This window comes from Plectropomus leopardus, chromosome 21 (assembly GCF_026936395.1).
Source record: "Plectropomus leopardus strain MGB_pleo_1.0 chromosome 21, ASM2693639v1, whole genome shotgun sequence".
NCBI lineage: Eukaryota > Metazoa > Chordata > Actinopteri > Perciformes > Serranidae > Plectropomus > Plectropomus leopardus.
Genome location: NC_142196.1, coordinates 27046404 through 27070192, shown reverse-complemented (window position 1 = coordinate 27070192; position 23789 = coordinate 27046404). Strand labels below are relative to the sequence as shown.

The 23789-nt window shown below is 36.9% G+C and overlaps 1 protein-coding gene across 1 annotated transcript in view; it reads right to left on the bottom strand.

The window, feature by feature from the left end:
* Window positions 1-26: 26 nt before the first annotated feature.
* Window positions 27-23789, bottom strand: part of LOC121960950 (sodium channel protein type 5 subunit alpha-like) — a 216091-nt gene continuing 192328 nt past the window's right edge. Inside the window, exons 29-35 of the mRNA XM_088071892.1 lie at window positions 23272-23394; window positions 20046-20321; window positions 14997-15050; window positions 14287-14428; window positions 13781-13881; window positions 12473-12743; window positions 27-9450 (exon numbers count right to left, since the gene is read on the bottom strand). Coding sequence (XP_087928018.1) covers window positions 8177-9450; window positions 12473-12743; window positions 13781-13881; window positions 14287-14428; window positions 14997-15050; window positions 20046-20321; window positions 23272-23394 — 2241 coding nt within the window. The 3' untranslated portion in view covers window positions 27-8176. The remainder of the gene's footprint in view (window positions 9451-12472; window positions 12744-13780; window positions 13882-14286; window positions 14429-14996; window positions 15051-20045; window positions 20322-23271; window positions 23395-23789) is intronic.

Genomic DNA, 23789 nt, shown 5'->3' with positions numbered 1-23789 from the left:
TCAAACCCACAAAAACAGATTCAGTATTAAATTTTTCTCTCGTTTATTACAGGAGGCTTTTGTTTTATATACAGAGACATGTATTTGCAAAATACTAAAAAGTATTTCAACTCAAAGTACTAAAAAGTATATATATATTTATATATATTCATATCATGATCATCGTAGTTATTATTATTGTCTCTAAAACACCAAGGTGGGGTCACTGAGGCACGGCTTTCGCCTCCTTTACACCGAGGTTTCACCGGCTTTGGCCGACGGCTGCAGAGCGAGAGAACCGCCGAGGTCGCGGGAAAACCTTGTAACTCATTTTTGGATCATTTAGACTCTAAAAGTATATTATGCAGGAATTTTTGGCGACTGTTTGTAAGCGGTGTTGCAAAGTCAAAGCCTGTTGCAGCTTTTTCGCTGCGCTTTATTTGAGATTTTCGTCCTTTCTCTTTTGTGTGCCTCATAAATGTCCATAAACGCCCCAAAACACAGAAAATAAGAAGAAAATCTGAAAATTGAGGCGTCTGTGCAGATAAATACACCGCCACACTTTAAGTACTAATGTAAGTAATGATTAACCCTTTGAAACCTGAGAAAATTTCTTTCAAAAATGTGTGAAGAAGGCAAAAAGCAACTTAAATAAGCAACAAGCAATTACCCAAAAATCTACAGGAAATTATTAAAAAGTGGCTTAAAAGTAATAATGGCAAAAAAAAGGGACAATTATATTTATTACTATATTTATAATTAATTTATGCATATTTAAAATTGTGTTACAGCATAATCATACATTTTGAAGAACTTCCTCACAGTTATTTACTTATTTGTTTTTCCTTCTTTTTTTTCTTTTTTTTAATTTTCAGGTAATTTTGGGTCAGTTTTCCTTTCACTGCTCTTAACCTTCTTCCCATGTTTTTGGAAAGATGTCAAGCCAATGTGTTCAGGATTTAAAGGGTTAAAAAAAAAAGAAACTCAAAATGTGCTCTGCCAAACAGCTGAGCAGATGTTAAAGGGTTAAGAGGAATTCATTTATTCTTTGTTTTTTTTAAGGAAAATTCTGCACAATATACTTTTAAAAATATGTAAAAGATTACACATTTGAAAAAAATCAATTACGGTAAGAAAACACTCAATTTTGGAATTTAAAGGGTTACATTTTCTTGTTTTTCTTCATTTAAGTTTGAGGATTTTGGGAAATTTTCCCTTTCTTTTCCATTTTTTAAGGTTAAATCTTTGGAGTTACAAGGTTTCCACCCTCCGACTGTGACGTGGACTCCACTTTTTCCAGTAAAAAAAAACAATAAAACTACTTGTATCAAGAAACCTCTTATCTCCAACTCGATTTTTACTTTCCGACATGATTTTTGTCTTGAAATGAGAGAAATTTCCCAATTTCGTCTGGAATAAAAGACGACTCGTGAGATGCGAGGAGGGGAAACATTCGACGTATTCTCCCCTCTGTTCCTGAAAAAAAAAAAAAGGCAACTTTCTTGAGATATGAGGTTTCCGGGGGGACTGATATGAAGCCGGACAAAACCAGTTTGACAACCGTTGTGAAACCAGTTGCGGTGTAAACGGGGCGACGGTGGTTAAAGCAGTGAGAGGATGCCTGGAAAAAAAACCAAACCCATGACGACGAAGAAGGTGAAAACATCATCGTTGTTTTCCTCGTACTGTAAATTAGATACAGCATCACTCGCCGCCTGTTTACAGAACTGTTGTATTGCATTTATCACACAGTTAATAGTAACAATAGTAATAATAATGAACAATGAAACTGTTTTCTGTGCATTTTTCCTCCGTCTTGGATCCGTAGATGTTTTTGTTTTGAAGGTGACGAAGCAGCTTTTGGTTTCGAGACGGGTAAAAGAAGGCAGGAAGGAGAAGAGATATTCAGTTTCTTTTTAACACCCCCCTTTCTTCCGATGTTAATATGGACTCTTCCAAACACCCCCCTTGGTAGCACCACATGGACTGACCCACAGCTCAGAGCAAACACGCCGGTTTTCCTCCAAAATATGGTTGTTTTTGCTCGTGTTTTTTCCTGCTGAGATGTGTCGGGGTTATTTTTTTTGTTAAATCCGTCTTTTTCCGCCTCGTTCAGCCGGCGGTGAGCAGTCAGAGTGAAGTTCAGGAGAGCTGACGTCGGTCTTCAGGTGAACAGACTCTGTTTACTGTCCGGATGGTGACAGCAAATGTTGACTGTGTTTGTGCTCAGTACAAAACCAGAGTCCGAGGTCCAGATTCACCAAAGTTACACTGTGAGGGCAACAACGTGCATTTTACGTCCTCTGCAGAGTCCTAAATAGTGACACTGCGAAACATAGATGCATTAAAAGAAGTGGATACAGACAAAACAGTCAGTCTCGTGTTAATTTGCACCAGCGGACACTAAGAATCGATTCTCTGACGCATTTTAATTCCCTCTTCATGCAGAAAAGTCAATAATCAGAAATTTTCGTCAATTTTGTACCGTTTGGATGGTTAAATGTAACGGATGCAAACACGAGTGTCGTGTTTTCGCTCTATGCTAAGCCGCCTCTCGAGTTTTAGTGAGGGTGGCCAGCTGATTTGTACGTTTTTTTTAAATTTTGCTGCATTTCCAGCAGGATTGTGCCGCAAAATCCTGTTGTGTTTTATTCTACAGACATAGTTGCTTTTCCAGAGAGAGTCGTGCAACGAAACGACATCACTGTGTTTCTAATGGGGATAACGCCATGAAAAGTGGTATTTTTTTTTACGGAGACATCAGTGTATTTTAACCGGGAATAGTGCCTTCAAAAGGCACTTTTTTTAAAAAAATATTGCTGCATTTCCAGCAGGATTCTGCCTCCAAAACCTTTTTTACAGCGACATCGTTGTATTTCTAACAGGGATGGAGTCATAAAATCGGGTAAAATCCCAACCCTAGTGGCCACTCACAGTACTGCAAAAAAATCAAACAGAGCGCATTTCTAAGAGTCATCTGTTAAACTATCGGCAAAATGCACATTTTTTTCCCCGACAAACTTTAGTGAATCTGAACCTTTTTTGACCGTTTAAAAGTTAAAAATTCAGACTTCAACCAGCCAATCAGCTCTCTGTGCTGTTTGTGTTTCTTATCCTGATGAGGAAGAGCCACAGCGGTGACGGAGGGGTGGCGGCGGGGGACCGCGAACCTCGTTCAATATCAAAAAAGCATAAGAATCATTTCACCAGTCAATCAATCAATCAATCAATCAAGCGACCAACTAAAGGGTCAAAACCAATCAAAGAATCACTCAGTCTGCCAAAATCAAAGACTCAGCCAGTCCACCAATCAATCACATGATCAATCAACCAATGGGAAAGCATGGCTTGGAGTGTTGGGGTTCGTATGTAGCAGGCACACTCTGGGTCTATTGCTACTGAAAACAGCCCTTCAGCACAACTGCAACCTGAAAAACGCCTCGCAGCAGAGTTCAGCAGTGTCTTAAGTATTTACCTAGTTTATATGGTTATCTATTCTCAATAGAATCTAGTAGAAATAGAGTCCAGACGGTGCCAGTAATTTTTTTTTTCTCTTTTTAAATTTTTAAAATTAGTCTAGTAAAGCGTTTAGTAAAGATCCCTCGGGTGACCACGACAACAGAGACGGAGAGAGAGAGAGAGAGGTTGTTCGAAATATTGAGATCAAAGCAGACCGAACTGTACACACACGCACACACACTTTGACACGTCGTCTCCGTAAAAACCAGCCGCGACGCCGCGTTGCAGCGCGCCGCCGTATCGGGCCGCGCGTCTGCGACGACAACGCCGTCAGTGCTGCGAGAAAAAAAACGGATCAGAGTTCGCCTCCGAGTGTTGTTGTGCATTTTTCAGACACGACTCCGCGGATTCGCGCAGTGAGAAAACGCCTCCGCGAGGTCGAGCGTTTTCTGAAGAACTCGCTTTAAAAGGTGTCGGCAAACCGTTATTGCTAGACGCGGTTTGTTTTTTTTGTTTGTTTCTCTGTGCAAAATGGATAAAGAGCCGTCTCGCTCCGCTTCTCCTCCAGCTAAAGCGTGCAAAAAATAATCGATAAAAAAAACGACTTAAATAAAATAAAGAAATCAACCAGAAAATAAAGTCAATAAATAAATAAATAAATAACACGGTGGTTTGATTTGAAGAGTCATTTCAAAGGTGATAAAACGAAAATGTTTCAACTTAAAAACTTTGTCTGAGCTGACTTAAAATTTTAAGTTGACTGAATTTGAGAAGAAAAGTTGAGGTTAATTTTTTTCATCATTCAAAACAAATAAACTTTAATAGTTAAATAAACTTAAAATGATTTAAGTACAACTGAATTAAAATACAGTTAAGTTTATTTGACTATAAAAGTTTGTTTTGACTCAAAATTAAATCAACTTTTATGATTTCAGTTTTTTTTTCTCAGTTAAAAGAAATAATTTCTTTTTTTTCGGTAAAATGTCTTTTTTTGTTTTTTTTGCATTATTGGCAGAAATATTTTTGTTTTATCTGCACTAGAAATTTACATTTGTCAAATTATTCAAACCATCTATTTCATTTTCAATTTCAAGAAACTAAACTAGAAAATGGCCCGAAAATTAGTATCAGAATTTATTTCTCCACATTTGAAATGAAACTCTTCGAATGATTTAGTGGAAAAAATGAAACTGAAAAGCTTTTCGCGTCGTCACACCAAAACTTCTGGAAAAATCTGCTGCAGCTCTTCTTGAATTACTTCTCTGTAGTTTCTATATTTTGTTGAACGCAGACTGAACTTTTTTGAGCTCAGACACATGCCACATTTTGGGGTTTTTTTGCGCACTCTGTCACATCTGTCACAATATTTTATTGAGGGCCGTCAAACAATAATTTGTTTTAGTTTTAGTGATTAATCGCCGAATTTCAGTAATTATACGATCGGGATTTGTTACATTTTAAAATGCATGATTTAAAGAGTTTTGAAGTCCACATCAAACCTTTTAAAACCTGAGCGAATGGGCTTGATTTCTTAAAAAAATTTAAAAAAAGCATGAGAAGAACGAATAAAATTACCTCAAAAATGACCAAGAAATTAGTAAAATGTTACAAAAAAATTACATGAAAAATAGCAAAAAAAAAGAAAGTAACAAAAACAAGGAAATGACCTGATATAAAGTGCTTTAAAAGTAATATTGATTCTGAAACATAATTTTAAATATGCAATTCTGATAATTATAAATACTTTTCTGCACATTTTTTCCTAGCTTTTTCAAAATAAAAAATCTAAATCTACAAAATTTTGCATCTCGCGTGATATTTCTGCCAAGCTGCAAATTGCCTTTTTTCCCCTCATGTTTCCGAGGAAGAAATCAAAGTCATTTAGCTCAGGGTTTAAAGGGTTAAATACATGTGCCAGGTGTCCAAAGAAAAAAGTGATCCAGGTTTTAAAGGGTTACTGCAAAGCGTTTCTTTTTGTTTGGGAATGAAATTATTGGAGAGAAATCTCGATTTTAATTCCTCCTTAAATCATGATTTCTGATTTGCAACATCTCGCCTGTTTTTTGCAACATTTAGAAACGAACCAATAAACTGAGAGAAATGTCGTTTTGAAAAGCAGCGGTTTTTTCAGCGTTTGGATCAAACGCGGCGTGAGCTTTTCAGAAAAATAAACATGTTGAAATCCTGATGCTGATGTGCCGAGTTGATTGTCGCACTCCGGTTTGGTCGCAGCCGGTTGACACCTCGAAGATCTTCAGCCCGTTCGCGTTTGAAACTTTGGGTTCAGATCCGAGCCGAGCCGAGCCGAGCCGAGCTCAGACCGGACGGATACATAATGAGAGCGGGTGATTTGTCATAAAAGTCGACTGTGAAAAGTTCGTTCAGCTACGTTTAATCCTCCGGCAGAGGAACGACATTAACAGGTGATTCCCGCGTGGATAGATTTATTTATTCAGTTGGAAAAAAATGTTAAAAAATAAAATTATACTATTTGTATCTTTGCCTTTGCTCGTCTGGTCCTTTATCTGCGCTAAACCTTATTTAAGCTGCTTTGAAAAAAATAAATTAACCTGAGGTGTTACGTACGGAAGCCCCGAGAGTCGAGTGAGAAACAAAAATTCTGGTGATCCTTTTTAAGTCTGATCTAAATTGTTTTAATTGTTTGTTTTTTTTTGCAATTTTTCGAGGTTAGTTACTTTTTTTGATTCAACAGACTTTTGGGAAAAAGTTTTTCCAAATAAAAAAAAAAAAAGAAGTTATTTTCTTTTTTTCAATCTGTGAAACTGGTGGGAAAAAAAGTTTTGCCAGTTGAATAATATGCTGCAATAATTTTTATGACTTACTTTTTTTTGTCAGTGAGAGAGCTGGAAATTTTTTTTTCCAGGATAATTTATTTTAAGTCACTTTATATTTTTTTTTATCTGTAGAACAAGTGAATAAATAAAGTTTTTCTCAGTATAATTTCTGAAGATACTTTATATTTTTAAAACAGGTGGGAAAAAATTCTTAAGTGAAGTTTTTTTTTTCTGGGATAATTTCTATAAGTGTATAAGTATAATTTCTATAAGTTATTATATTTTTTTTCATCTGTGAAACAGGAGGTAAAAAAAGGAGAAAGTTTTTGCTAAAACAATTCTTCTTAATTTTTTTTTTCTGGCAACATTTTTTACCCTTAATCTGTAAAACAAGTGAAAAAGAGTATTTCCAGTTTTTGATGGAATACTTTTATAATTAATTAAAATTTTAAAAATCTGTAAAATGTGAAAAAAAAGTGTTTGTTGTTGTAATACTCACGTCAGCCACAAGAGGCTGAAGTGCCCCACTGGTTTTAAAAAGGATTAAATTAACCTTTTATGCAGTTTTTTTTAAAGTAACTTAAAAATGATCCTTTGTTAATTAACCTTTGTTTTTTGTTTTTTTTTTACGAAAAACGCAAAAGAGAAAACAATTTAGACTCAACTTAGAAAATAATGTATTTTTTCACTCGCGTCTTTGGGCTTCCGTAATTATGATATGAAATGTTTCATGAGTAGATTTTTTTTGTTTAAGGAAATCTCAGTTAAATTTTTTTGAGTTAAGGCAAAAAGAACAAATTGATAAAGCAAAGTTTCATTCGATTTAACTCAACTTTTGACAACTTATCGGGATTTTTTACTTTTGCCTCCAGTTTCTTGAGTATTTTGTTCGAGAAGGACTTTTAGACAAATCAACCCGCGGCGTGAAAACTGACGGACACGAGGATGTTCACCACCGGGGCAAAACACATGTTGGAAGAGTCCGAGGCCGTGTAGAAAAATCTCATTGTGCACTTGTATTTTTATTTTTTTTTTGGTGTTATCTCAAAGATTTTCAGAGGAAAAATAAAAACACCTCCGGCCCCCTTTTGTCTTTTCAACGTGTCTTTGCCCGGGTGCCGTAAAGTGACAGCACGTGTAAACGTAAAAGTGCAAAACTGCCAAAAAAACAGATGAAGTTTCATTTTTTCCTTGTTTTCTTTTGTCCTGACCGCACCCTCTCCTCTCGTCTATCACAGCGTGGCAGTTCAGCCACTTTCTCAGAGCCGCTCCAAAAGTCGAAAAGAGAGAGACTGCTTTGTTTTTGTTTTTTCTTCTTCGACTTACTCTAAAAAATATAAAAAACTGTAATAATCGTACCGCTATTAAAAGACTGGTAACATCAACAAAGTTATACTTTTACTACGAAAAACATGTTTTTAAATCGTCATCCCTCCTCTCTTGAGTCTGAGTCGCGCGGAAAGCCGGCGACTGTCGAGAAACGCCGCCGGGAACACCGTCACTCTATCAGCCGGGCGTACTCTGAGAATATTGATCAACTGTTGGGAAGGCACAAACCCCCCACGCCAATAAATGATGGATACATCTGATATAGTTGTGTTGACCTCCTGTAAATGGGGCCAAAGGTCAGTCCGAACCCTCGGTCGTCACCGGAGCGCCGAGAGCTCGACGGGCTCTTCTGTCTTTGACTCCGACAAAAGGCAGACAGGTTTTCCCGCTCTGCAGTTTTTTCTGCTTCCCTTTTAAGAAACTCCGAAAAACGAGTCCTGGAATCTCGCCGGGCGACAGGAAATAACATTAAAGGTAGTAAATATTTTATTCGCTGCAGTTCCTCGCTCGCGTCTCTGCTCGGCGTCCCTCAGGTACATTCAGTAAACAAAAACAAACCCCCAAAACGAGGACATCCTCATTTCTTAGATTTTTTTGCTTTTTTTTGGTTCCCGCTACGCCTCCTCCCGTCTGTCCGATTGTTCGCTCGGCTCGCTGCCCGCGGTGTCGACAGCTAATGTTTCTGTCTTGGCGGCGAGCGGGTGAAAGATCTCCGACGTGGCTCGCGTCACGCTGTCGTAAGACGGCGGGGACGAGGTGGAGGAAATAGTCTCGGAGCGCTCCATGCCTAACAGACTCGAGCCGTAGTTTTCTCTCATCATGGCGGCGATGAGCCCTTCTTTCTCCGGCGCGTCCTCCCCAAACACGCCCTCCTCGCCTTCGTCCCCGGCGTGCCGAGGCGTGGTGATCTGACGGTACAAGTAGGAGGCGGCTTTCATCTGCCGCCGCACCAGGTGTCGCCGGTAGCACCTCTGGATCACCGTTGCGGAGACTTCTTCCTGTTTTCGTCGCAGAGTCGTCGTGATCGGCTCGTAGGAGATCTTAGACGGGTTCGCCATCATGAACTTCTCCTCCATCTGCTGCTTGAGGGCGTCCATCTCGCCCGACTCGCCCAGGACGCGCTTCGTGAAGGCAAAGAGGATGTCCAGGCAGTGGATCTTGTCCCCGCTGACCATGGGCAGGTCCATGGAGATCAGTTTGATCTTGTTCGGCTTGCTGATGCGCAGCGGCTCCGATAAAGAGTCGGCGAAGTCGGACAGCTTGGCGTACTCGATGAACTGCGTGGCCTCTGGATCGAACTTCTCCCAAACCTCGTAGAACATCTCGAAGTCGTCCTCGCTCAGCGGCTCGGTGCTCTCCTCCGTGGCCACGCTGAAGTTCTCCAGGATGATGGCGATGTACATGTTGACCACGATGAGGAAGGAGATGATGATGTAGGTGACGAAGAAGGTGATGCCGACCGACGGGTTTCCGCAGTTCCCGCGCACGGTGGTGCCGGTGTGCGGGATGTTGGGGTTGCACTCCTCGGGCGAGTTGTTGAGGATGGGGCTCAGCAGGCTGTCCCAGCCGGCCGACGTGGTGATCTGGAACAAACAGATCATGCTGTTCCCGAACGTCTCGAAGTTGAACATGTCGTCAATGCCCGCCTGGCGTTTCACGTAGGCGAAGTTGGCCATGCCGAAGATGGCGTAGATGAACATGACGAGGAAGAGGAGCAGCCCGATGTTGAAGAGGGCGGGGAGGGACATCATGAGGGCGAACAGTAACGTCCGGATGCCCTTGGCGCCTCTGATGAGACGCAGGATCCGTCCGATTCGGGCCAATCGGATCACTCGGAACAGCGTCGGCGATACAAAGTACTTCTCGATGATGTCAGCCAGCACGATACCTGGAAAACACAAGAAAATAAGTACGTCATGAGTACTTTTACACATTTTTATCATGTAGACCTGCAGATTAGCCAATATTTTATGGGCGGTTAGAGTTTGAGTCCAATTAAAACTCAGATTTCCTCTGTGAAGAGTTAAATTTGCGAGCTGAAGTTTTGCGAACTGAAAATTCAAGCTTCAGAATTAAAAACAAAACAAAACAAAAAAAACATCCTGGCTGCCCAAATTCAATCATTAAAATTAAGATCTCAAAACTTCAACATAACAGCAACATCTGGACGACCCTGGACGGGACAGGGAATCGAATTTTAGCAAATAAAATTTGACAGTTTTTTTATTTGTAATTTTTAATACTTAAATTTCTACATCTGAATTTGAATAATTGAATTACATGAATTTATTTATTTATTTTTTTGATAACATTATTTGATTTTTTTTTTATTTTAATTTGATCAGTCGCATTGGAGCAACATGAACTTATTTTTTCAATGATGAAATTTGAATTTTTAGATTTCAATTTGATCATTTGATAAACATGAATATGTTTTTTTAAAATAATGATTATAGATTCTAATCTGATCAATTGAATTTGTGCAACATGAATTTATTATCATTTTTTATTCTGAAATTTGATTTTTTATAGTTATAATTCGATCAGTTGAATGTGAGCAACATGAATTTATTTATTTTTAATTCTGAAAACTGAAACTTTTAGCTCTGAATTTGAACCATTAAATTCAAGCAACATGTTTTTTTTAATTATGAAATTTAAATTATTTGAAAATAATTTGATCAATTGAATTTGAGTAATTATAGTATTTATTCTCTTATTTCCAATATTTATTATTTTCCAATACTAAACTAAATTATTAGATTATTAGATAATGTGAGCAACCTGAAAATATTTTTCTCTTGAAATTCCAAAACTTTTTTTTTAATCTAAATTTGTGAGTATCGAAAAGGTAAATTAATTTTAAAAAATGAACACAGAAGATATTATTTAGAGATCATCCTGTGGGACTGATTTCCTCTGCAGAGACGCTGACACAAGAGGGACAGTTTTCTGGATTTATTGGCTGAAACTGATTAGCCGAAGACTATTAGTTGACCAAGATTTTGTCCTTTTTGAGGACGTGGGTGTGAGTTACATCATCTGAAAGTTCTCCGTGTGGAGACGTGCGTCTGCGTGCGGCGGCTCTGCTGTGATTACAGCCTGAGTGATTGGAGGGCCGAGCCGAGCTCCGCTCACACAGCCAGTCAAACACTGTAATTCATCCCTCTTTTCCTTGTTATCCGGGAAAGATAAACTCGGAGAGGAGCCGGCCTGTCACCTCACACACACACACACACACACACACACACACACACACACACACACACACACACACACACCTCCATCTCTCAGCCGTCCACCGCCGCTGAGTTATGGCTGATGGAAGGGATGAGCAGGGGGGAGTCGAGAGGGAATCACCAGCACGTCGTACATCAACTCCACACCCCCCCACACACACCCGGACATCTCCCTCACACACACACACACACACACACACACACACACACACACACACACACACACACACACACACACACACACTGATGTAACAGGTCAATCATGTTTGATTTGTCTCCAGGGACCGCCCTCTGGCAGCTCTGATTGCTGCTGTTACCTTCACCTCCCCCGGGCAGCCTCGTCCCGAGCGTGTGCGTGGCACACACACACACACACACACACACACACACACACACACACACACACACACATTTAATTACACACACATACACAATCTTGTCACAACACTGATAGCTAAATTATCTGTTTAGGTTGGTGTGTGCTGCCTCCGTGGACTCCTCTGTGTGTGTGTGTGTGTGTGTGTGTGTGTGTGTGTGTGTGTGTGTGTGTGTGTTTGTGTGGTGTGTATGACCACACAGGACCTTGGTGCAGGGTAAACATCAAGGCCACCAGGATGGTCACTTTGTTGGCAGACAAGTGTCAGGCAGACATTACACCACACACACACTCTCTCTCTCACACACACACACACACACACACACACTGAAGTATTCAGATCCTTTACTTCAGTATAAGTACAAAATATTAATGTTGTATGTACACATTTTTTGTTTTTTCAATCATGTTAATATAATATAATATAATATAATATAATATAATATAATATAATATAATATAATATAATATAATATAATATAATATAATATTTTCAATACAAAATTATTTATTGAACATTTTTTGCTAATATTCTAGTAATCCTCCCCTCTTATTTTAAAACTAAATTTTAGGTAATTTTCATGTCACCTTTTACTAATTTTTTTTTGCAATTTGTGATATATTTCCTGCCAAGTCCGTCGCTGCCTTTTTTATCCATGTTTTCCAAAGAAATAATACAATTTTGCTTAAAGGGTCAAAAGGCTTGACGTCGATCCAGGTTTCAAAAAGTTAACAGTTAAAAAGCTGCAGTAAATCCCAAATAAAAAATGAGTGTTTTATCATTAAAATGTTATTAAAGTGTTACAAATGTCCCCTGTGACTGTTAGACTGTTATATCTGATCTCACAGATGATTCTGCATTCATGTAAAAGCAGCTGATTCATTTTAAACTATTAACTCCTGATAACATTTGTCTTTTGTGCAGAGCATCAGGAAGTTGCCTTCAGCGGTAATATTTGTTGGTAAATGAAATTAATTAAATGATTTAATGTGATTAAAGTCAGGTGTATATAACACCTTTAGCTGTTTTTATTCATTTTAAATTTTCTGGCACATTTCCCGTCGGGCTCAGATTGTGCATCATGATGCAAAAACAAATTACCATATGCACCATAATAAATGTGCACAGCTGATTTTGCACAGCTTATATTTGCTGCTGAAAACCAACAAAGCACCGCAGGAGCTGCGTGTTGTTCTGAAAATATTGGCATGTTAAACAACTTTTAGTATTTTAGTTTTTCTCCATCTTCCATTTCACTCTGCTCTGAGCTCTTCTGAGTTTTGTTTGAACTCACCGACGATGGAGAGGATGACGACCACGAAGTCGAAGATGTTCCAGCCGACGGTGAAGAAGTAGCAGCGCAGCCCCACGATCTTGATGAGGCACTCGATGGTGAAGACGATGATGAAGGCCAGGTTGATGTTGTTGAGGATGTACTCCATCTGAGGCGACTGCTCGTCCGTCTCCACCATCATGGTGATCATGTTGAACAGGATCAGCACCATGATGATGATGTCGAACACCTGCTTCCCCACCAGGTCGAAGAAGAAGCCCTGCAGAGAGTTCTGCAGACGTTTTCTCAATAAACATTCAGCTCAAGCACGTTCTCCTCTTCTTTTAATTATTATTGATTTCATCTAATCTAGTTTGAAACAACACGACAAAAAAATGGCAATTGAATAAATGTAAAAATATATATGTATAAATGTATAAATAAATAATTAAATAAATGTATGAATGTACAAATAAATAATTAAATAAATATATGAATGCATGAAAAAATAAATGTTTAAATTTATAAATAAATGTATAAATAAATAATTAAATAAATGTATGAATGTATAAATGATGAATGATTGAATAAATGTATAAATATATGCATAAATGTCTAAATAAAGAATTAGATAAATGTATGAATGTATAAATAAATAACTAAATATTTGTATAAATGTATAAATGATGAATGATTGAATAAATGTATAAATATATGCATAAATGTCTAAATAAAAAAATTAATAAATGTATGAATGTATAATAAAGAACTAAATAAATGTATGAATGTATAATAAAGAACTAAATAAATGTATGAATGTATAATAAAGAACTAAATAAATGTATGACTGTATAAATAAATAAATGATGAATGATTGAATAAATTAACACACAAAAATAAATAAAAAAATATTTTTTCTGTTTTCAGTTAAATGCTTTTTTTTTTAACTAATTCAATAAAGTATACATTTCTAGAGCACCACAATTATGTCCAAATCATCGCTCTGCTGCTCGAAATGTATCTCCACTCACTGTTCTCTTCCAGTTTCTTCAACTTTGCCCTTTAAATTAAAAAAACCCAAAACCCTTTCTTATTTCTATAAAGAAGATTTTTTTGTACTTTTAAACTTCTCTTTGGTTCACATGTTTTTAAAATTTGCTCTACTCATAAATTGTAAAAACCGAAAAGACTTTTAACTGAAATCTGAATATGTGAATTATTGAACACACACGTGTTTCCCTGTTTGGACGTGTGTGTGTGTGTGTGTGTGCGCGTGTGTGCGTGTGTGTGTGTGTGTGTGTGTTTCTGCAGTGAGCGCTGCGTTTGTACCATCGGTCGGGGAATCGGCTTCTGGGGTTTCTTGGAGCCGAGTTTCTTCATGGCGTTGTAATATTTCTTCTGCTCCTCCGTCATGAAGATGTCCTGTCCTCCTAAGTAAACAAACAAACAAACAACAACAACTCCGTTATTTTCAACAAGTTCACGACTTTATCTCCGTAACCCTTATAGAGCCCACTTTAATAATACACATATTATTGTAATGTAAGGTCCTGGTATGACCTGTCATTGCAATAATAATAATAATAATAATAATAATAATAATAAATTTTTTTTTATAAAAACTTAAAAAAATAAATTAAAAAAAGTAAATAAAATATCTGAGGTTTGATATGACCTTTCATTGCAATAAAAATAAAAATAAAAATAAAAATAAAAATAAAAATAAAAATAAAAATAAAAATAAAAATAATAACTTGTAGAAGCTTCTTATATAAAACTTTATGAACAATCAAAAAAATAATTAAAAATAACGTGTTGATATTTTCCGTTGGTACTTATCTTCCGTTTCTGCTGGTTGAAGTTGTCGATGATGACGCCGATGAAGAGGTTGAGGGTGAAGAAGGAGCCGAAGATGATGAAGATGACAAAGTACAGATACATGTAGAGATTGATCTCTTTGATCGGCTGCTCCTCCACCTGACAGAAACACACACACACACACACACACACACACACACACACCCACACACACACACACACACACACACACACACACACACACACACACACAATCATCGTCACTATAATACACAACCTGCTGCTCTTTATTATTTTTCCTCCTTCAGCCTCTCTCATTGTCTCATCTTCATTTTACCAAAATACTCTTTTAATTTTTTTACTTCACATCCAATTCAAAATCTTTTTTTATTTTTTATTTTCTTCCATTGTTTTGTATTTTTTTAATTCAGTGTGAAATTAATTTCTAATGTTTTAAACTTCTTCACCCATCTGTCCCTAAATGTTTGTCTAATTAAAAACTTTTATTTGACCAAATTTCACTCTTTTAATCTGACATGACCTCACCTTATCTTTTATCTTAAATTTAGTTCAAGAAAACATTTTCATGTGTAATTACTGAATATAATCTTAACTGAAGAAACTCACAGTGGTTTATCAATTTGAACTTTTTAAAAAAAAAAAAATTATTTTTAATATCTATCTGGGGTTGAAAACAGACAAGGAGCAACTTTTCTTTTTAACTTACAGCTCGTGAATCCACCGCTGCGTACATGATCTCCATCCAGCCTTTGAAGGTCGCCTAGGAAACAAACAAACAAAAAAAAAGATTAAATAGTGACCAAGTGTATAATATTATGTTGACTGGTAAAATAGTACAATAAATAAATAAAAATATAACATAACAACTTTTTTGCACTAGTGGCAAAATCAGTCTCAGCGTCACAGAATGAAACCATTAAATGTTCGTTATTTTCATCATTACTGTTTAATTTAAATATGTATTTAACAGATGATGTATCTGTGGATTTATCTGTGAAGTTTTTCCTTTTTTCCCTCTTGTTAATTGAATAACTCATTCACAAATGGAAATATTCATATTTTGTTTCATATAACAGTTTAAAAAGAATAGAGTAGGGGCGTCCATATACTTTTGTCCTCATAGTGTATCAGTCTGGGTATTTTTCAGCCATTGACCCGCTCGTTCTCTTATTTAATAATCTTCAGCTCCAAAGACTTTAATAATGATAAAGAGGCGTGGAGCTCCTGTTTTGCGGTTTCTGTGCGTGTCGAGTGTTTTCTGCTCGCACGTCACCAAGACGACGTCCTGCACATTTCCTGCACTTTTAGCAGAATATGAGCAGCCAGAGAGAGTCAGAGCGCCATGGAAACGCAGCAGCTGCCGCCGTGTTTTTCTCAATGAAACATCAACAAGTCCTTTTATGGACTTCCTTCCTCCTCAGATGATTGAGGTTAAAAAAAAATAAATGAAGAGGAAAAAGCAGCTGGAAGTAAAAAAAAAAAAAAGATTTGAATGGGAAAACTTTACTTTGAGTGGGCGCCCGCCGTCCATCACTCACACCTGAATTCAGCTCGTCGCCACGGGTTACCACCTGCTATTATTATGGCCTGTCAGATGTGAGCAAGAGGGGGGCATGCTGTAAAAGATGGTGGGCTCAGACAGAAAAATTAAATCCAGATTAACGATGCCACGCATAAGACAGATAAAAAATAGAAATCTGACACTATATACACACTAAACGATGTTGTTTAAGTGATACGCCTTTGTGGAGGTTTTATTTCTTTGTCTCTGTTTTGTTTTGTTTCGTGGTTGTTTTACGCCTTTGTTTTTGTTTTTTTGTTTTGTTATGTGATTATTTTGAGTTTTTTGTTTTTGTTTTTTTGTGGTTTGTTTTTTATTTGATTGTGTGTTTTATTTGTTTGTTTTGTGGTTGTTGTGTGTTTTTTTGTGATTTTTTTTGTTATGTGGTTGTTTTGTAATTATTTGTTTTGTGTTTTTTTCTTTTTTGTCAGCAAACATAGTTGCAGTTCTCACTACAAACATAATATGCAATTTCCTGCAAATGTCCAGAAAGGACATCTGTATGACGACCACAAAAGACATCTATACTATGTACTATATCGATGTCTTTTCTGGACATTTGCAGGAAGTTTCAAAGTACGTTTGTAGTAGGCAGCTGCTGTTACATTTGTGGGAAATGCATTATGTTTGTGGGATTATTAAATTAAAAGCTGCAGATTTGTATCACGGTTGTGGGTGTTACATTTTTGTTATTATAGTCCCAAGGAAATAAAAATCTACTGCTCTTTACTTGATTCGGACGTTAAATGGTTTGATAATAACATTAATAAACCGATAACTCAGACGTCCGCACACCCTGAGCTCAGTGAACTCTCCCTGCGTCGTTTTTGCAGCTATTTCCAGATGCTAATGGACGGGTTGCCCCCGCCAACCGTTGCCACGCCGACCAGCCAAACACGCAGAGAGGCGACTTGTTGCCGAGGCGACCAGAGTCTGACAACTCTCAAGTAGCATCAAACTTCTTCACCTCTTTTTCTACATCCCTCTTTTTCTCCCGTCTTCCTCTCCGTATTTTTATTTTTCTGCATCTTTTCTCCATCTCCGTCCTTCTCCTCCCACACCTGTCATTATCCCTCTCCATCCCTCCATCTCTCTGCTGTTTCTCTCTCCCCATTCGCCGTTTGAACTTTAATTTTCTTACTCCACTTGTACTTTTTTCCCTCCCTCCGTCTCTCCGTTTCCCTCCCACTTGGCTGGAGTCGCTCTAAAAATAAAAGCCTCTCAGACGCTGATTGATTGGAGGCTCTCAGGACTCCCGTGGTGGGCGACAGAGAGCGAGAAGGAAAAGAGAGAGAGAAATAAAGAAGGAGAAACAGAGGAAGGAGGGGAGTGATGGAGAGATGGAAAGGGAGGAGGAGGAGGAGGAGGAGGAGGAGGAGGAGGAAGGGGCTGTATAATTGGCTTTGTTCATGTTGTGTTTAATAACAGATGATGGAGAGACGGGAGGGAGGGCGAAAGAGAGACGAGGCAAGAAACGGACGAGGAAAATAAAGTGATGCAGAGTGAGAAAAAAAGGAAAGATGGAAATCAGAAACAAGAGAAAAAAAAACAAAAAAAAGAAAACTGAGAAATCTACAAAGGGTATAAACAGTGATAATATTATTTAACATTTTATTTAACATGTATTAGAACATATAATAAATGATTTATGACACATTATAATAGAGCTGTATGCAGATATAAATCTTTAGTCCATCTTCTTTGTTTCCCGATGGTTCTTTACTTTACATTTTTTAAGTTTTTTCTTTTTTCCTTTAAAAAAACAATTGTTTCATAAGATTTAAATTTTTTTATATATATATTTGCTAATTTCTTTTGTCTTGATACATTTTTTACATTAAGTGATGATTGTTTTTCTATTTAATTTTTTTGCATTTTATTTTATTCAATTGTGTTTTACTTTATTACTGCCATTTAATTTTATTTTTCTGTTACATATCATATTAAGACATTTTCCTCTTTTCATCCATTTATTTCCATTTATTGACTTCATTTATTTGATGTATTTATTTTTATTTAATCATTTATGATTTTACTTTTCTTTATAAACTGGTTTATTTATAGACTTTTATTTCCATTCATTTACTTCTCTAATTTTTTGGTTTATTTGATGCATTTATTTAATTTATTCATTGCAATTATTTTATGACATTTTTATTGATTTATGTTTACTTTTTATTCAGGTCCATATTAATTTTTCCCCACATTAATTTAATTCTCCCGTTTTCAGTCTTGTTGTTTTTTATTTTTACATTAATTGATGATTCATTTTTCATTCATTATTCATTTACTATTGTTACTTTATATTCTAAGAGGATTTTCTTAAATACTTTTACTTCATACAAAAAGGCATTTAAATCTCTATCGAAAGCTGATCAAATATTCCATTTCCCTCTGATATACGTCACAGTGCAGAAACTAAAGACGCTCGAACTTTAAAATGTTTCCTCCTAAAGTTTTAATGCGACCTTGACAATTAATACATCAAATCGTCTGTAATACTTCAAAGAGAGCTGCTAAAACGTTTCTTATCGATTACTGTTGTACGTCATGAATTATTCATGTTTAAAGAACCACATAAACATTAACGGTATTAATATATAAACCACTGTGTACAACACCGATCAACTGTACAGGAGCTCATTCTGATGATATATGACGTTATAATGAATAAATAATAATAAAACCTCTCAGGTGGACTATTATTATCATGGTTTATTTAGTGCTCAGTTTGATTTTTGTCTGTCCACCATTTACCAGCTGATCACAGCACCTCCATAAATTAGAAAATATCAGGACATTTTTTGGATTTTAGGGTGTTGCTCTGAGTTTAGGATGCTTTCCAGGATTTTGGGACATTTCTAAGATTTTTGGCCATTTTCAGGAATTTAAGACATTTTCAATATTTGAGGATATTTCTAGGATTTTGGGATATTTCTAGGATTTGAGGACATTTTCTGCATTTTCAGCATTTGAGGACATCGCTAGGATATTTCTAAGATTTTAGGACATTTCTCAGATTTAAGAACATTTTTTGAGAGTTTAGGATATTTCCAGGATTTTAGGATGTTTCTAGAAGTTTACTACGTTTTTAGGATTTTGGGACATTTCTAGGATTTTGGGACATTTCTAGGATTTTTTTTTATCAACAAGCTCTATTCTGATGCTGTTTTCTGCACTCTGCCACCTTATGGATACTAAAAGTAGACAAACATTTTCCAGCGTGAATTTTTTCATTTTTATTGTGAATTAGAAAACGGTTGGACGGTCACCGGGTCCCCTGTCAGGGGCCATTTTATCTCATTAACAGTAAAAAAAATTTAATTTACCTCCGAGATGTAGAGGAGAATGAGTATAAAGTAGCATAAAATGAAAATACGAAAAATTGTACTTCAGTGTGAGTAGTCACTCCTCGACTGGTCATATGTATTATACAAGCTGAACTGAATGGAAAGGTATTAAATGAAAGAGGGGAGAGACGGCGAGCGAGTCAGCGAGAGAGAAGTCAGCGGAAGGAAATAAAAGCCAACACGACAAATGGAGACAAAGAGTCGGAGAGGGAGGGAGAGCGCAGCAGCGGAAAAGTCAAAAGTGGGAGCGACGGAGAACAGGTGTGGGAGGAAAATTAAGGCTGAGACAGCAAATGGACGGAAGGAAAGAAAAGACGGAGGGGAGCGAGGGGAGGGGGACGGGCAGAAAAGTCAATCCTCCTACGGGCTGCGGAGGAGACGCTCGGGTTTAATTTGTTTTCAAGCTGTCGTGCAGCAGTTTCGCTCTGCGCCTTCACTTCAGCTTCTCTGCAAATGTTTTGTGCAAAAACAGATTCACATCTTCATCTGCAGCCTCAGCTGCAAAATCTCTTTTATTTATCAGATTTATAGTTTGCATTAATAATCTGAATCTGCAAACTGAAATTAAAGCCGTCACATTAACGTAGTGAAGTAAAAAGTGCGATATTTGCATGCAAAATGTACTGAAGTAGGTTAAAGTTGCATGAAATGGAAAACTCAAAGTAAAAGTACTAAAATTTGTAAACACTGTGCATTCAAAAACGTTAGAAATACTTTTTCAAGTTGTAAACAAAAGCCTTCAGAAAGGTCTGTATTCACTTTCTTCTCGTCTAAACATGGCCTTCGAAGAGACCACACAGTTTTCGAACCATGAGTTTTAAACTGAGCGGGCGCCGTCACTCACCACTTGCAGCAGAGCGAGGTATCCGGCCCCCACGTTGTCAAAGTTGACCTTGACCTTGGTCCAGTAGAAGAGCGAGGTGTCGTTGAGCGCCTCGCACTCGGACTTGTTGTTGATGAAGGACGACTCGTAGATGTGGCCCGTGCGGTTGACGCAGCGGCCGAACTTGCCGGCGAACAGGTTGACGCCCATGATGCTGAAGATGAGCCAGAAGATGAGACAGACGAGCAGCACGTTCATGATGGAGGGAATCGCCCCGATCAGAGCGTTCACGACCACCTGCGCCGCCACACACGAGACAGTGTTACACACACACAGACACACACACACAAACGATAAATCAATAAGTCAATAAATTAATAATAATCAGGAAAACGTGTTTAAAGTGTATCGTATTATATCGTACCGTACCGTATCATAATGTATTGTTTCGTATGGTAATGTATCATAACGTATCATATCCTCATCTATTGTATTATAATGTAACATATTGTGTCGTATCGTATTGTATTGTATCATATGGTAATGTATCGTAACGTATCGTATCCTAATCTATCGTATTGTACCGTAACATTGTGTCGTATCGTACCGTATCATATTGTATTGTATCATATGGTAATGTAACGTCACGTATCGTATCCTAATCTATCGTATCATACCGTAACATATTGTGTCGTATTGTATCGTATCGTACGGTATCATATTGTATTGTATTGTATGGTAATGTATCGTAACGTATCATATCCTAATCTATCGTATCATATTGTACAAAGTGCACAAAGTGATTCATTGGATTAAATTAGTTAATTTCTAAAAATTAAATTCACTTTCATTATAAACCCTTTAATCTTACTTATTACTTTAGAAATCAAGCTTTCAAAAATACTTTACATTATTATTATTTTCTGCTTTCATCGACATTATTTACGTCAGTCCTAATCATGAATATCAAATATTCATACCTTTTCAGAATTTTAACCCTTTAAATGACTGGTTTTTGTCATGATGCCATGCCTTTTCATATTAAAAAAAACCAAACTTTTCTTTTTTGGTTAATTTCAGGTAATTTTCTTGCAACTTCTTTCTGTGTTTTTGAGAAAGAAGTCAAGCTCATTTGCTCAGGTTTAGGTGTTGTGATTGTCCTCATGTCTCTCGGTGCAGAGGGAAGTTTGTGCAGGACGCTGACTGTGAAACTGTCAGTAATACTGATGAATGACAGAAACAAAGAGGTCGACGTTTCCTCGGCGGTCACAAAATGTGTGGACATGCAAAGTTTAAATACTGATACTTTAACAGAAATATGAGTTTGTGTTCTGAAAGAGAAGAAAGTCAAAGAAACACTGACAGGAAGCAACAAGATGAACAGATCAGAAAACACTGAAGCAACAGGTGAAACATTAGAGGATAAAACAGTGTAGGAAAAACACCTTTAAACACACCTGGCCACCGAAATATTGTCTCAAACAGGGCAGCGCTTAATTTATGGTTATCACCCCTGACATCGGGTTTTAGAATGACTGCTTTTATTCAGAAAGGCATGAATAAAATCTTTTTTTTCACCGCCTCCTCCAACAGAATGACTCATCACACAAAATAACAAGAAGTTTTGGAATTTAAGAGCAAAGAAAAGCAGAAATCTTTGCGTCCTTGGTTTTATAAAAAGCACAAAGCAGTGACCTCGTTAAATTAACTGCAGAGGGAAAAAGAATAGAGTTGATATTCATTATGTTTTTTGTTGTGATCAAAAGAAACAACTCCTAACATGCAGAGAGAAGAGAGATGAATGCGAAACGTGTGATTGAAAGTCGGCTTATATGCTGATTTCTTTAGAAACTGATTTTGATGAGTTAAGTCAAAGTTTAGCAACTAATTCATTCATATCGTGTTAATGTCCTCTAAAAGTGAAAGTAAAAATACTAATTTCCTAAGTTGATTTGAAATCAATAAATAAGATATATTTACATTACATAAATTTTATTAGATACACATACATACATATATAGAGCATAATTAAATTTTATAGTCCTTTAAAGCATCATTGCCATATTTTTATTGTTATTTTTCTATATATATTTATGTTTTGAGTGTTGCTGTACTTTGCCTTACTTTTATTTACATCTTTTAATATTATTTTTAGTATATCTTTAAATTATGCACCAAGAAAAATGAAAGAAAATTCCTCGAGAGCAGAAACCTGCCATGCAATAAATCTTGTTCAGATTCAGATATTTTAGTATTTTGGCCAAATCCCTAATGGAAACCCACCTTGTGTCATGGTTTACTTTTTTTTTTTTTTTGTTAAACCGTCAGTAGAAATCTAATATTAAATATAACACATTTTTTACATACACAATAAAATAACTGCAATAGAAATAGATACAGATAATTTCTTATTTTGTATGGTATTTTTGTCCTATACTGTAAATATACAGTGATGATTGCTGGGTAATATGCGTGTTGATGTTGTCCGAAGTCAAGTCTATTTGATCATGTGACAAAACGATATGTGCACGATATCGTGCACAAAGGCCTGTCGTTATGACCGTACGCCAGCTCACACCAAAGCACCGGCAGTGCTGCAGGTAAGAGGGAAAAAAGTATTTTTGATTTTGGGGGAACTGTCTTTTTAAGCAACATTAACCTAATTTTTATGATGGAATTTTAGAGCCACATCAAGGGAATTTTTTTCATCATACTATGAGAAAAAAAAGTCGTAATATTATGAGAATAAAGTCGCAGTTTTATGAGAAAAAATATTGTAATTTTACAAGAAAAAACTCATAATTTTATGAAAATAAAGTCGTAATATGGGAGTTAAGTTGCAATTTTACAAGACAGAAAAAAAAGTCAGAGGCTGCCTGTGCACTCGCCTGTTTTGCTGGCAATACGTCTATTTCCATAATATAACATCCCCTCTCTCGCAAAATTATGTCTTTTTTTCTCGTAAAATTACAACATTATTCTTGTAAAATTACGACTTCGTCTTTGTAAAATTATGACTTTATTCTTGTAAAATTATGGCTTTATTCTTGTAATATTACGAGTTTGTTCTTGAAATGTAATTTTCTTTTTCTTTAAACATAGTCCGAATCCTCTGTGGTACATTTTATACTTTCACCTTTTAATATTTCATTTTTACTGTGTATCATTAGCTGGGTTTTTTGAGTAAATGATGTGGGAGCTTCCTCCAGCGCTGCCCAGGTGAGTCTGAGTTAATACTGACTCTTACCCGCATGCCTTCAAATCTGGAGAGGGCCCTGAGGGGCCGCAGGGCCCGCAGCGTCCGCAGGGATTTGATGGCTGCAAAGTCTGAATAACCCAACGTGTTGGCCACCAGACTGACCAGTGAGACCTGGAGGAGAGAGAGAGAGGAGGGAAAGGATAGAAAAAAGACATATAAAAAGACAGATGGAAAGACAGGAGGAGGAGAAACAGAAGACAGAAGCGGGACAGTTAACTTCTAGTCTAATGAAAGACAGAGCAGGAGAGGACACGATGAAACCAGCCAATCAGAGCTGAGGATAAAAGGTGCGTTAGTTTGAATCAGCTGACTGAAGACTCCTGCAGGAGAGCAGACTGAATAAAGTTACTTTGTAAAAACGAATCATTTTCATTTTCTTGATGACCTGTGAAAGAAAGAAATATTACTGAAGCATTCCTCAGGTGAAGCCAGACATGAAAGAAATCATTATTTTAGTTAAATATGCAAATATTAAGTTCAGCGTCGGTTTTAAACTGCGGAGGAGA